General features: G+C 54.7%; 1 protein-coding gene across 1 annotated transcript; it reads left to right on the forward strand.

Annotated features, from left to right (window-relative positions):
* Positions 1-2,222: 2,222 nt before the first annotated feature.
* Positions 2,223-11,859, forward strand: LOC119092945 (aldo-keto reductase family 1 member B1-like). The gene is given in 7 exon segments (XM_037215843.1): positions 2,223-2,314; positions 7,904-8,050; positions 8,052-8,072; positions 9,017-9,133; positions 9,418-9,612; positions 10,941-11,041; positions 11,445-11,859. Coding segments are annotated over 7 exon segments (969 nt in total). The 5' UTR covers positions 2,223-2,227; the 3' UTR covers positions 11,746-11,859.
* Positions 11,860-15,686: the final 3,827 nt, after the last annotated feature.

Consider the following 15,686-nt stretch of genomic DNA (forward strand, 5'->3'; position numbering starts at 1 on the left):
GATCTGACGTTAGCTCCTGTTCCTGTTCTGGTTGTAAAGTAAAAATAGCAACAAAACGAAGAAAACCGTGTCCCGGACGGAAACGGATGGGGCGGGATGAGGCTTACTGGGTTTAAACAGAATGGGAAAGGTTTGGACGGAGCGGAATGGGACCAGGCCAAACAGTGCGGTATCGGACTGGACCATACGATGCTGCTCGGGACCGTATAGAATCGGACGACGTCACGTGGAGCCGGAAGAGGCCATACGGGGCCAGACGGGCGGTCTTGTCCCGGTGGATTCTGATCCTGCCCTGACGGACCCTGTTCTGTCCCGTCGGGTTCCTTTTGGGGCGCGTTCGGCCGGCAGATAATCTCGGAAAATTATTCGGAATGTTGGAAAATTTATTGAATGGCGTTTGACACTGCCGTCATGGAAAGCTATTCCAGATAATTTTCCGTAGCGAGAGAGAATCGCGGAGAACTTTCAGAGCATGGTCAAGACGGAGAATCTGTTTTCGCTATGCATAGCTATGACCGTTGGCTGCGGATGGCGCATGGGAGACTAATCTGGGAGATAATTTCTGGACCGGCCCAGTAAAAATGGGGAATCTCCGCGGATGATTATCGGAGAGATGATTATTCGTTGAATAGTTTTCCGTTGGCTGAACGCGCCCTTGGTCTCGTCCCTTGCCTTCCGACCCCGTCTCATCCTGTCTTATTGCGTCAGGTCCTGTCTGCTCCTGTCAGGTTCTATCTAGTCCCGCACGGTCCTAGGTCTCGCCCGGGACCATCTGATCCCATAATGTCTCGTCCAAATCCACCCCTTTCCGTCCAGCCCCGTCTTGTCCCGTCTGGTTCCTGTGGTCCCATCCGGCGTCACCATGTTTCATCCTGTTTCGTCTGGTTCCGTTCTGAAGTTTTCGGCTCCATTCGGTCACGTCCGGTGCGGTCCTCTTCATCTAATGCCGTCCGCCCACGGCTGTTCCGGTCTGGTAACGTTCAGCTTTATCAGGTCGCTTCTGATTCTGTCCGCTTCTGGCTGGTCCAGTTCTGTTCGTCCGGTCCCGTCCGGTCCCGCCCGGTCCCGTCCGTTCCTGCGCGGTCCCAGCTGGTGCCATAAAGTATCATCCGGTGCCATCCGATCCCGTCTGGTGTGGTTTCATCCGGTCTCGTTTGGTTGGCCATGGTCCCGTCCAGTCCCGTCAGGCCTCATAGCGTTTTATCCAAGTATGTTGTGTTGGCAGTGGTTTTGTGGTTTTGTGACGTCACCATCCAATGAGCAGGAAATGTTAACGACTTCGCTAGCTCCGCATAATCAACGCTGAGAGTCGCTCTGTAGAGTTATGGGTCAGTTGATGGGAACTGGGTGCGTGGCAGATGCGAAGCAACACGCTTTTTATTGTGATTTTATGGCACATCAAAAAGCGCTTGGAATCAGGTGTCTAGGCCTTGTGTAGCTGCGAGTTGAAAATACGTGAAATATCTATTGTGAAGTTGTTGCCACTGTACACACACACGCATTTATATATGACAGTCATCTGATAAATCATGTGGCCAGTTGGTCTGGAAAATATGCACTGTGCCAATAGGCTACGAAACTGCGATAAGGTTTATCCGCTGGCATGGGGCACCAGATGTGCTATGGCGTTAGGAGGGCGAGGGGATGAGGGATTGTAATTATGAAAGATGAGATATAAGAAAATTATTTCTTTCCAGTCACGCCGACAGGGCCAATGTTAAGTTTTCAGAAAGTTGTGGGTTTCAGCCTCTGCCCCGTCCCCGGTTTCCTCATCCCATGCCTCACGGTGATGATGCGCAAGGCACATGACAATTTGTATGCCAGTGATCATTTACGAGAAAGCCAGTTGTTACGCGCTTGATTACTCACCCATTTTTATTCAAGTGTTGTGATTGTTCTGGACCTCGCATCCTCCCCCCCCCCCCCCTATCGAAAGTTGTTGACATCGGTCTTGCCTCGGGGTGGGAGGCTCCGACCCAAAGCCTGAGAGGAAGGTGGGTTTAATCCAGAGTGAAGCCCGCCTTTCGTGTATTTAAGGGGCAGAGTTAACCCTGCATTCCCGTCCAGCGTACCAAACTAGTTAACGAGGCTATGCCCATGTGCCACGGCCACCGTTGTTTGCGGATGTCGGTTATTGGTCGGCGACCTGGCCTTGCCTTATACAGACGTCCGTGTTCGCGGGATCGGCGGCATCATCAGCGCGGTGTGGTCTCTGTTGCAGCTCACCATGACGCCGCCTCCGCAGCCTGCCTTCCCTACCGTCAAGCTGGGCTCCGGCCACGAGATGCCCATGTTCGGGCTCGGAACCTGGAAGGTACGTGTCGCCGTGTGACCTGACTGGCCAGTCAGATCACGACGGTCTGATACGATGTGACGGATGGAGCGCATATTCTGACTGTTGTCCTCATTTGATGCGTTTCGCAGTGAAGTAGCGTGCTAGCCACTGAACTCTCCGGCCGTTGTAAGGTTTAAGTTGCTGGGAAAGACGTTGATGTTTCGTTTCCATTCGCGTACGCGTCACAGTGCGCATTTCCTTTTTGAATTTGGGGGTTCGAGCCAGGTGTTCTGATCGCGACTCCCGTGTTCTACCAAGTGGGCCAACCGGGAAGACGCGGCCGCGACCCAGAGCCTTTAAAGACTGCCAAGTTGGCCCTGACTGGGGGAGATCTGCATAGCCCCACTTCGGCTCGAACATAAGCCACTTGTATATAAGACAGTAGTAATAGCCGTATTCCTCGTAGTAAACCAGGACGGTAGAGGTGCGTTGATATTTCGGCCACATGCCTTTATCGAAGCGAATGGCAGAAGTAAATTTCAATAGCAGAAGTGAATTTACTTCTGTTATTCGTTTCGATGAAGGCGCGTTGCCGAAATATCAACGCATCTACTTCTCCATCCTCCTGACTTCTCTACGAGGAATAAGACTATTGCCACTGTCTTATCTAAATGCATGGTGTTGCTCGCAAATGCACTGCACAACGAACGTAGTTGTAAAACAATTGTGATGTCGCTTTGGTTTGTTTAAAACGTTTCACGATATTGTATTGTTCTTGGAGGAAAAACTGCAGGAAATCTATCGAAATAAACGGAACACATCCTCATATGACTTCTTAGTCCACCCATTGGCACGATTTTGCCCCGACTGAGTGTGTAGAGGGGAAGAGAACTAGAAACTTCACCGGTGAGACTGAGCCCCCCCGGCCCCCCCCCCCCCCCTCCCTAGTTAACATGCTAGAGGGCGTGCGGCAGTGGCGGCGTGCTCGTAAGCACACGCCGCCCGGTGCGCCGCTATGCGGTGTCACGCTCCGGGTGGGGCCGCCGCCGCGCCCGCCGGCCCCACGTGGCTGCGCCGGGCCCGTCGCGACGTGGCGCGACAAATGGCCGGCGTTTGTCTGAAGGTCGGCACGGAATGCCGCCGGACCCTCCCCGGACCTCCGGTCGAGAGATTCGACTTGACAGCGATCACACAGCACAGAGCGCATCAGGGCACGCGTCAGGAGGCGGCGAGGCAAGGCTAATTGGGCAGGCTGTGGCAGCGAAGCTGCTGCATAGCTTGGGCGCGTGGTAGTAAGCTTTAACTTTACTGTGTTGTTCTGCATTCACTTTGCTGATGAGCAGCAAGCCCGCGGCTTCAGCTCGATGAAATGTTACATCATAGTACGGCTTCAGCTCGGGTGGAATGCTACATTATACTACGGCTTCAGCTTGATGGAATGTTGCATCATACTACGGCTTCAGCTGGGTGGAATGTCACATTATACTACGGCTTCAGCTCGGTAGACTTTGACGGCATGCCACGGGTTCAGCTCGGTGGGATGTTACATCATACGCATGGCGTAATACTGGAGCCGTCACGCCTGCTTTGCCAGTTTACGCAAATATGATCAAATCGCAACACGGGGCCCAATAAAGATCGAGTTACTAATACTTCAGCACACGACCAACACGCAGAACGTTCCGTTTCAAATCAGGCTCGCCTTTACAGCGAGCATTACGGCAGATTCGAGGAGGGCTACGGATACGATTCCCGCGTCGCACGGCGCTGGGAAGCGCCCGCTGTGGGTCTAAAGCTGCGCGTGGTGTGCCGGTTTTGGGGCGTTGCGCTCCTCGTGAAGCACAGTCGCATAAGTGCGTGTCTGAGGCGCGGCGGAGTCTGGAGGCGTCTCCTCGTAACAGGCCCCGTGTTTAACTGGACTGATGCAGCTTTTCTCGTCCTCTTGTCTGCAGCTCTGCACGTCTCCCGCCAGCTGTTACGATTCAGGCGCTGCGCCGCCCTGCTCTCCCATAGCGCCAAGCCTGTCCCGAGCCGTGCCAGAGGTTCCTGCGCCGCGCGCGGGGATGGGGAGGGGACGCCGGTCGGCCCCTAGCGACAGCGGCGTCGCGCCGGCGCTATGCGTTATCGGGGCCCTCACGACCTCGGGACGGGCGCGGAGCTCCGCCCATCGCCAAGGCCGCCGGCCCGTCATGCGTGTTGGTGTTTGGAGGGGCATGGGCGTCTGAACCGGACAGGCCAACGGTGCCCTGTTCCGGGTCCATTGATGGCGTCAAGAATCGAGATGCACAAGCCTTTGAAGAGCAAGGTTATAAACTGCCATTGGGCCTTCCAGACTAGTGGAAGTGGGAATACGCAGGACTTGAGGCACACCACAGAACAGTTCATATCGGAAGGAGTCCAATGTCAGTTATGGTGTACTTATGTGCTCAATGCTGTATTATGGTCACTGGTGGGGAGCTATCCAATGCCCCTGCGTTCAAACCCTTGCGCAGCGCGGGCTGTCTATCGTGACCAAGCCCGCGAGTACATCCATGAATTTTCGCCACAATCTGCACGATGTACTATTCTACTGCATAATCCTCCGAAGCCTTTGCTTATGCGTTTGCTTTCGTTGCGTTTTGTTCTCTCATGAGACCCAACAGCAACGCAAGTGGGGGTCTCATCTTAACGTTAAGCATTGTTCGGCTCATAGCCTACCACTGGTAGAGGACCAAATGTCGCTGGGAATAAGAGAGTCTCCGCGAGACCGAAGAACCAGTGGCGTCAATATCACGTTAAGTTGAGAGAAAAAGGCGTCTGGGCTTACACTTAACGGACAATACAAAAAAGCAATCAAATTATAGGCATGGTTTACCCCGATATCTAAAGTTACCCCTTAACTGAGTATATCTCATTAAGGTTGCGAGTACAAGTTACCCAGTTACACCTTTCATAGCGACGCCACTAAGACGAAGGATCAAAGATGGTATCTGTGTAATGGTCAGCACTTTCCTACGTTTTTTTTAAATATTCCAGCCAAAAATGTAGGGGCCCATCTAACATTGGGGGCCAACTCAGCATTGGGGCAGGGCTCTCACCAAAATACAAATCGACATCGGTAAGCTCCCTTAACTGGAGAAGGCTCTGCTGTAACATACAGGCATGATCAAAGTTGTGTCCCTCTAGAGCCCTTTTTTGTACTGGCTGTCTACCACTTACTGAAAGTTATTCGTATAAATGTTCAATTGTCCCCAAGTCCGAGTCAGGTGGAGGTCTGCCACGCTATTGTTTGGTCGTGAGCCTACATCGTCCAGAGCAGGTAAACTATGTGTTTCGAACGGTGGCGTAAGGCTGTCTTGCGGGAATCACGGTGGATCCCAACACATGGCAAAACTGACGGTCAGCGTAGATTGCAATGCATGACGGTGATGTTTGTATATATATATATATATATATATATATATATATATACATATATATACATATATATATACATATATATAATATATATATATATATACATATATATATATATATATATATATATATATATATATATATATATAGTGAGGCTATCGGACAAATCTTTCTTACCGCATGTCTTCGGACGCAAATATTTGTATCGCGAAATGTCCGTGCAAGCTTCGTTTTGCACCTTTGTGTGGCATTTATTCGTGCTGGAACCTTGGTATCGCAGGCTTTGTATGGACCCAAATCCTCTTACCGACAAGCCGTGATGTCGGAAAATTTCACATGTGCAGAATTTCGTGGGCATATTTCGTGGTGCTCCAGCTCGCAGATGCGCGTTCCTTGATGAGCATTGCCTGATGTGCGTAGTTCTTCGTATCGCAGTTTCGTATGCATATCAGTTACCGCTCCTCCTGTCACATCTCGTCCTATACGCAAGTCGCCAGCCCGCGTTTGTGCGGATGTTTTATTTTGATCACGTCGTTTTGCACGCGCAATTCCGGCAATACCTGTTATGCATGGTGCGTAAATTTTTGTAGCCATAGCATCATTCCTTGTTGTAATGCGAGGAAGAATTGTACGGCACCCAAGGGCCACGGAGTAAACACTGAGTAGGATAAGCCACCTCCGGTTTAGGAAAAGACAACGTTGAATGCCAGGGAACGTCACTTATTTCGCCATCCTGGAGGTCTCAATGAAATATGCGCATCGTGAAGTAAAAGGTAACGAAGCATTTGCGTACATGTCAAAATCGTAATGCATTTGGCAAGCTGCTTTGTAACGCAAGTCCACCATGAAGACCTTTTCAGGCTTGTCCACGACCCACAAAGGTCGCGGTGACGCCCCTGCGTGCAATTCATTTGTTTGGGTTCTTCGTTTACATATAAAACCAATTTTCGATCGAACTTTGCTATGCATCGGTAAGATGTCATTTGGGCTGGGGATGGGTGAGGGTGATGGCAAAAATGATTGATCTCATTTGCCAAGCCCATTGGAATAATGCCCAAAAGGCCCAAGGCATGTTATGCAGTCCCTGTCCTTGGCACATTAGTTTGATTTCCACTGATAGAAAACCCGGCGTGGATGTTTTTTGCTGGCCCACAGAACTATATATATATATATATATATATATATATATATATATATATATATATATATACATATATATATATATATATATATATATATATATATTGATATTGATATTGATATTGATATTGATATTGATATTGATATTGTTATTGTTATTGGTTTATATTGTGGTGTATGGACACTTTTTGCGTTTTATTTCATATGATGTTATTTATTTTCGGAATGCTTGCACCCAAATATATGCGCCATTTGATCTAGTCCGGCCACTCAGTGGCGATCAGGGTTCCCATGATCTTGTCTCGTCACGTGTTTTACGGAAGGATGTTACCCTTCAGAAGGCAGTGGCGCGGAGGCGGCCCCTGTATATAACAACGACGACAGAACTAGGCCTAAAGAGCTAGGGCAGCTGGAACAGAGCTAGTTCTACGCCCACCTCTCGGCAGACTGCGGAAGCGAATGCACAGTTGTAGGCAGCACTCAAATCATGACCGAAATGTATCGGGCTCGAGTCTGGTTACCAGCAAGGTATTAGTCGAGCTATCGCCTGCCGCAAACAGAGTAGGATCATCCGCGGTGCCAGTCGCCATGGTGGTGGACGTGCGCCGGTGGTCCGTTGCAAAGATGTAAGGAAGCGAGCGACGGTCTAATCCGCCAAAACTGGCGGTCAGCCAGCTGTAAGTTGCCGAGCTCTCGGTTACATTCCTCGCCCTACTGTTGTGACCTGTCGCGCCGGGCCTCACTACTACGGTCCCGGACCTCGCTTCCCCGCTACTCGAGCTCGCGCGACCAACCCGCTCCCACCTCACCGTCCGGCCCGACACTCTCCGCCTGCAGCAGCGAGGCCAGGTGCCCTGACACATGCCGCCGCTCTGTCTACGGGCCTGTGATCGCGCTGTGCCGCCCGCTGACTGGTGACCGTACCGCCAGCAGGCCTGACCCGTGCCGCCGCTGTGTGCGGGCCCGCGACCGCGCTGTGCCGCCCGCTGACTGGTGACCGCACCGCCAGCAGGCCTGACCCGTGCCGCCGCTGTGTGCGGGACCGCGACCGCGCTGTGCCGCCCGCTGACTGGTGACCGTACCTCCCCGCAGTCACAGCCGGGCAAGGTGCGCGAGGCTGTGGAGACGGCCCTGACGCTGGGCTACCGCCACATCGACTGCGCCATGGTGTACGGCAACGAGAAGGAGATCGGTGAGGCGTTCAAGAACAAATTCGAGGACGGCACCTGTAAGAGGGAGGGAGGTGTTCATCACCAGCAAGGTGCGTCGCGTTTGGGCAGCCCCGCCCGGCGGGGGATGTTCATCACCAGTAAGGTCGGTCGCGTTTGAGCAGCCCCGCCCGGCGGGAGGTGTTCATCACCGGTAAGGTCGGTCGCGTTTGAGCAGCCCCGCCCCGCGGGAGATGTTCATCTCCAGTAAGGTCGGTCGCGTTTGAGCAGCCCCGCCCCGCGGGAGGTGTTCACCACCAGTAAGGTCGGTCGCGTTTGAGCAGCCCCGCCCGGCGGGAGATGTTCATCTCCAGTAAGGTACGTCGCGTTTGAGCAGCCCCGCCCGGCGGGAGATGTTCATCACCAGTAAGGTACGTCGCGGCTGAGTAGCCTGCCCCCCCCCCCCCCCCCGGCGGACCGGCCCGTTCTGTCGCTCGCCCCCGTAGTTTGGGAGGGCAGTGAGCCGATGTACCCACGAGTTCGAGCTTGGTTCGGGTGTAGAGTTCGTGTTGGGTTCGGAAGTCGAGTTCGAGTCGAGTCGGCTTTCGTGGCCGCTGGCGCTCTGAGGCGGCGTCTCCACCGTGTTGGCCTTGAAAAGTCCGGCGGAAATAACCGGAGTCCGGCGGAAATAACCGGATCGCGGCGCGCTTAAAGATGCCGCCGTGAAGAAAGACCCCCCTGTGCATTCTGCTTTTGTTTCACTACAGCTCACCTACCCATCTGTCCATTGTGTGCCGGTATTGCGCGAGTTCAAGTCACTTCGCTTCTTATCACCTTTTCTGTATCAACTGTTTATGCTAGGGACATGATATTCTTGTATACGGTTGTGGCGCAATAGATCTGTTCTTAGCGGAGCAGATTTCACGGCAAACCGTTAAAATCATGGGCTGTTTTGTCACGCCATTAACCGAAGCGTGTGTGCGCGTGCGTGTGTGAGTACGGTGCGCAGCGCACGTGATGTCCAGCCCCTGCAACTGACGCGAGCCTCCGCCGGCAGCTTTGGAACAGCTTCCACGCTCCGGAACTGGTGATACCGGCCCTGAAGCGGACGCTAGCAGACCTCGGCCTCGAGTACCTCGACCTCTACCTCATCCACTGGCCTATGGGGTACAAGGTGAGGGACGATCCTGCCTCGACCCTGATCCCCACCTCAACACTGGTCTGTGGGTTACAACACAGGAGAGACAAGACGCATGCAGGTTGCAGCCTTATCAGGACTCACAAGATTGATGTATTATGTGAGCCGGCTTCGCTTTGTTTGGCTTCTGTCATATATCGGATCTGTGTTTTCCCGACCGGCTCGTTCTGGTTCCTCGGGGCCATCTTGTCTGCAGGTTTGGCCAGTGTGTCATTTGACCCGTCTGTCGTTCTGACCTCGGTTGTGACCTTTTGCTGCAGGAGGGAGACGATCTCTTCCCGAAAGACAGCGATGGCAAAATTATCCCTTCTGACGCTGACTACGTGGACACGTGGAAGGCGATGGAGGAAGGCGTCACCACCAAGCTGGTGCGGTCTCTGGGCGTCTCCAACTTCAACGAGGAGCAGTTGGAGCGTGTGCTGGCCGTGGCTAAAGTGCCAGTCTGTGTGAACCAGGTCAGCCACGTGCGGACAGGTGCCCCTTTGGGATGGGGATGGGGTTCAGGACGTGCGCTCAGGAACCCCCATCTCAAGCACTGGTCCATGGGTAACCCCCTCCCCCTCTGTCTTGCCCCCCTTCTCCACACACAGAGACGCGCTCGGGGGTCGAACAGCACAAGCTTGCCTGGGAAGGAATTAATAAAAACTTTTCATTGTGAAGGAATTCATAAAAAAACATTTCACGACTGCCGGACTCTCATTTTTTTCGAAGGTCGTTTGCCTGCTAAGTGGGGATGGGCTGATAGGAGCTCGCTGGAGACAGAACTGACAGCACCATCACTCAGTTGCACGGCCAGCGGGCACATTTCGCAGTGTACAAACAAACAGACCCTGTCCCCAAGATACTATGACATGCCCCAGTGATGTGGACTCCGGCCGGGGTGCCGAGCCGTGCCACGAGTTACAACACTCACCGCGGCCGCGTTGCCGGCCGGCTCCCACGTGTGCCCGAGTAGCGGGGGACGGTCTGTGGCGGCTCGAATAAAGGGCCACAGGCTGTGGCCCGATTAACGGGTCACTTCTGGTTGAGGGTCGGGCGGTCGGTGAACCCTGCCGAGGGGACCCTGCGGGTGGCGGCCGCGCACATGCCTTGGTACGGCCGTCGGCGGGCTGCGGCCGAGCCACCGGGGCTTAGGGTTTGGAGTTGTCTGGCAGCTGCCACGCCTTCACAGCTTGGTGATAGAACTAGGTCCATGCCGATGTAATGTGATTTGTCGTTGCGGTGCTCTGTATGCTGCGACGTTCACGACCAATAAGCAAGCCGTGCTGGTGACGGCGATGTGGTAGACAGTTTTTGTGTATGAATTTGTCAAGTAATCCCTAGATTTACAGATGAAGTCCTGGCTAAAAGAACATGGTGTGTATAAAAGCGCACGGCTTAAGTTGTTCTTAATCCTGTGACACTTTCAATTCCAATTTAGTGTTTCGTGAGCTTGGTGTCTTCACGCTAGCCGGCCAAATCACTAATTTTTGTTTTGAATATATTTAATCCACATCACTACCAAATCTGTGTAGATCCCTGGGCCGATCCTGATTTCCCAGCAATCGTCATATCTGATCACACAAACCTACACCGCTGGGCCAACCGGTGTGCCCTGCCATGTCGTGGCCGGGCTCACCTCGTCAGCAACGCTGCGACCCATCGCTGCGACGGTGCGTCGTGCGTGTCGTGGGCGGGGCTCACCTCGTCAGCAGCGCTGCGACCCATCGCTGCGACGGTGTGTCGTGCGTGTCGCGCGCCGCGCGTGCCCGACTCCAAGCGCCGCTGATTTCCCTTTCTCCAGGTCGAGTGCCACCCGTATCTGACCCAGAAGAAGCTGATGGAGTTCTGCGCGCAGAAGGAGGTGGTCATCACAGCTTACAGTCCCCTGGGCTCTCCGGACCGGTGAGCCGCGCTATGGCTGCTGCCGTGGCTCCCCCTGCTGGTACTGCGTTGCCGCTCCGCACCTACTCCACGCTCGGGCAGATGGGCCGGGCAGGCGATGTTGGGGACAGTACCGCTCCGCACCTACTCCACGCTCGGGCAGATGGGCCGGGCAGGCGATGTCGGGGATGGTACCGCGTTACCGCCCCGCACTTACTCCACGCTCGGGCAGATGGGCCGAGGAGGCGATGTCGGGGGACGGCACCGCGCTGCCGCTCCGCACCTACTCCACGCTCGGGCAGATGGGCCGGGCAGGCGATGTCGGGCACTTCCGGCATTGTTAATGGCCGCTGCGGGAGGCGGTGCCTTGTGTGTCCCCTCTGCCGTGCTCAAGGCCATCATGGTCCGCATCCCCTGCCCACAGGCCCTGGGCCAAGCCGAGTGACGTGGAGCTGATGGACGAACCCAAGCTGAAGAACATCGCCGACAAGTATAAGAAGTCGGTGGCGCAGGTGCTGATCCGCTACCAGCTGCAGCGCGGCAACATCGTCATCCCCAAGTCAGTGACACCCAGCCGTATCAAGGAGAACATGGAGATCCTGGACTTCGAGCTGAGCAGCGCCGACATCGCCTCGATCGACTCGTTCGACCGTTGCGGCCGCTTCTGCGGCCTGGAATGGCTCAGCTATCACAAGTACCACCCATTCCCGGCCGTCTCCAAGTAGGCGGGCCGGCTGCCGCCAGACGAAGTGGGTGCGCTCTCGAGCTTCGGAACCGCGACGCCGATCATCACCATTCCAGTGTCAATACACGTCAGCGGGACGGTCGCGTGCTCTTGCGCTCTGTTTGTTAAGACGGCGCGAGCGCTGTCTGGTATTTGGGCCTGTCGGGACGTCGGCTGGCGCGGCTGGCGCGGAACTCGGGTGGGACCGAGCCGCTCCCGCGGCCCGGTCCCTCCTGAGCACCGGCGCCGCTCTGTCGTCCTCTGGCGGTCGGTGACGCCGGTGCGACGCGAGGCGGCGTCTCGGAACGGTCTGGCGTGCCCTTCGACCTGGGTGGGGCTGGCCGGGTGGGTCGATGGACCGTGTCGGCTGTGCTGCGGGCATTGACAGTGTCACTTCACACCGCTCGCAACGGTCGCTCAGTCCAGTGGGCGTCCGCATGCTGAACAGTGGCAGATCGGGAGTTGTTCACGCCCAGCTTATGGACAGCGGACAAAGAGCAGCATTTTTCCATCATCAAACATACGCGCCTCCCGTTGGGCCCACGCCCAGGCCCAAACTTGCAGAATCATTACGGCGTGAGGCGAAAGCCGACAGCTATATGCAAGATGAATCAGAACGGTGTGCTGTGACATGCCGTCCTCCTTGGTATTTAAGGATAGGCTGTTTGATAGTCCAGCTCATTTAACGGTAGATGACACAGAAGATCCGCAGGCCTTTTCTTTTCGCGTACCGCCGACTACGCGTTCCCAAAGGCGGGGCCCACAGGGAGATGGCCGGTGCTCGCTGTACTAAGTAAGATGAGCGAGTTTACCATTTTTGCCACTCAAGAGTGCCAAAGCCAATCTGCTATCGCAAGGGCTCCATTCATCCGGGGCCAAGCCTCGGATGCCAACTTACCGCAGCTCACGTCGTACGCGATCCTTGTTAATCACACACCGCTGGTGCTTACATAACCGCACGGCGGCGTTTACGTAACGGGGGTGATCCGCAGTTGCGGTGAGGGTCAGGAACGGGATTTCGGACTTAACTGTAAACTATTTACAGAAAGATGTCGCTATGTCTGGGCCAGCAGTTCCCAATTCACGTGGGTTGCATCATAGCCGTGAAGACTGGGGCGAGCTTTCGTATTGACATTTGCATCGGCATGGCAAGATAACCGTCAGCGGGGTGACTCAGACGAACCGTAAAACTTCGGGCGATGGATTCGCGCTCGGAGGAATGCGGTGGCTGTCGTGTTCGGCAGTGCGACCTTGCTAGTGCCAAATGTAGTGGGGTTGTAACAGCACTATCGCCCAGGGAGGTGCGACATCGAGAACGCGCGCAGGCGTGCGTCACGAGTCGTTTGATCTTTGCGAGACGTCCTGATGGCAGACTGCCCAAGCACATAACAATGCATTCTTCCATCTAGGTACGCACGCTTTGCATCCGATGGTTAGGGCACGGTGGCCGTTCGTCCGGCCCATCCGTCGGAGAGACTTGTACGCAATCGTGACCAACCGCGATTTAGCGATGCAGCCGCTGTAGATGTCGCTAAAAGTACAATGGCATGACCTTAAACGGAAACCAGCATTCGTCTTCGTGAATGGATACGTCAGATATCAGTCATTCGTGGCTATATCATACCTATGACCGCAATGATGCGTCCGGGAATTCATGCCAGCGGCAGGCGGGTACCGCACAAAGAACATCAGGAGATCAATGCCAGCGGCAAGCGGGTGCCACTGAAAGGACGCCTGGAAATCCATGTCAGCGGCGAACGGGTACCACTGAAAGGACACCAGGGAGTTCATGCCGGCGGTAAGCGGGTACCGCACGCGACAAAGGACACCCGGAAATACGTGCCAGCGACCAGTGGGTTCCGGACAAAGCACATCCGGGAATCCATGCCAGCGGGCACTGCACAAATGATGCCCGGGGTTCATGCCAGCGGCCAGCGTGTACTGCACAAAAAAAAACGTCGAGGAATCCCTTGTGGATTCTCAGGCTCATACGCAGGGTGTGTACCGTATTTAAAAGAGAAATGGCACAACGCAATAGAAACATACTCCGCACTAGTTCTAACACACACCCCCGTTTGCCACTCCTGCCCCCCCCCCCCGCATAACTTTCTGCGTTCCTAGCTTAGAAACCCGACCCTTTAAAAGTCTCACCCCCGACCATTCCCCGAGCTTGCTATCTTCATTTTCCCTGTGCTGACTAATCATCATGTTACATGGTATAGTTCAACGATATTATTCTGATCGCGTTGCCGTGGCAACTTATCATTTCTGATACGCTTCATTTGCACATCCATCTAATACTCCTCCCTGATCATTAGCGATCATATGAACGCATGATTTGGGGCTGGCGTCTTCGACTACCTCTCCTCAAAAAAATGCCCTCTGCATTTTCTCTGGTCACATCATCACTGACATCTTGGACAACATCTCTCTCTGCCGACGCTACGTCCTCTGCACCCGGTTTACGTACACTCTTATCCCCTCTTCCTGCTATCCCTTCTTCACATGCACTGGGTGGTGGATTTCCATCTCCTCTGTCATCTTCACTTGCATCCGAATATTTTTTCCTCATCCCGGGCCTCCATTGCCGTCGTTCCTCCCATTCCGCTGAACAGGGATCAACAGCGGGCCATCGTCAGACTCCCAGTGCGGCGTAGGGGCTGCCCGTTCCAACCCACCCGCTGTGACGTGTGGCACGCCTTGAACATGCCGTGGCGTCCCACCCGCTTCCACCCAGTGCGGCGTAGGGGCTGCCCGTTCCAACCCACCCGCTGTGGCGTGTGGCAGGCCGTGAACATGCCGTGGCGTCCCACCCGCTTCCACTGCTTGCGCTGAAATTAATCGCGTTATAGAACCCGGAAAGCTTTTCACGTTCCACTTTTTACTGGGATCTCTCACCCACACTCTGTTGCCGATGCTGAACCGACACGAGATCACTCTGGGCACGCTCTGGTGGTTGATGTCGCGCATGCGTTGACGCTGCGCACTTTGACTTTGTACCGGTACGTCGTGTTTGCTGGGGCGGAGCCTGCCTGGACACCATCTTTTGGTGTGATATTATAGATGTAGACTGCTTCCTGAATACTGCAGCCAGTGCGTGCTGCGATTGCTGTACGGTCCGATGGCATCTCTCGGTGACGCCATCGACGCTCGGCTATGGACACATCTGAAGACGTTCCCGGTGCTCCACCGTTCCTCAAACTCACTGAAGGCCGAGGCTTTAGGGACTGGACAATTATCGACGAGCAATTTTTCGGGCGCTCCTTGTTCCCAGAAGACTGGTTCTAGCTGCTGAATCATGCTGGAAGCATCCTGGTGAATCAGCCGCCTCCGTCACGAAATCACGAAACGAGCGGCCCCACAGGCTATCCTGCTCAGAAAGTGTCCCCCTGCACACGCGCCACATCTGCGCCCATCCTGTGTCAAACTTCCTCGACGCTCATCTCGCCTCTGAGTCACGTTGTAGGCGCAGGATCGATGGATTAGCACGCGACGCATCGTTGCATCACCCGTTGCGTCAGCTTCCGAGACACTGTCGGCGACACTCTGCGGCAGAAGTAGAGAGTGCGTAGCGTGCCTGGATGTCCAACTCCGTGAATGCGCGCTGCCTCTTCGCACGTCGTGTCTTCTTTGACTGCCGCACAGGCCGGAGCTTCATCTTCTCTCTTCTTCAGCCACCTTCCGCACTCGTGTGATACTACCGGCCTTGTTTTCCGCGGACGGCACGAAGGGGACATCTAACTTGAGGTCATGCTCCTCAGCGATAGACATGCTGGTCTAAAGACGACGCCGGATCAGAAATTCACTGGCCACCTTCGTCTTGAGCGTTGCGTCCCCCGACAGCGCGCCGGATACCCAGTAGAACACCGCGCGTGGGTCGGTCATCAAGCGGATCAGTTTCATATCCCACGCCACAGCTAGATTCAAACCCTTCAGGGCTGC

The sequence above is a fragment of the Pollicipes pollicipes genome, unplaced genomic scaffold (assembly GCF_011947565.3).
Source record: "Pollicipes pollicipes isolate AB1234 unplaced genomic scaffold, Ppol_2.1 Scaffold_3718;HRSCAF=4362_pilon_pilon_pilon, whole genome shotgun sequence".
In the NCBI taxonomy this organism is placed as follows: domain Eukaryota; kingdom Metazoa; phylum Arthropoda; class Thecostraca; order Pollicipedomorpha; family Pollicipedidae; genus Pollicipes; species Pollicipes pollicipes.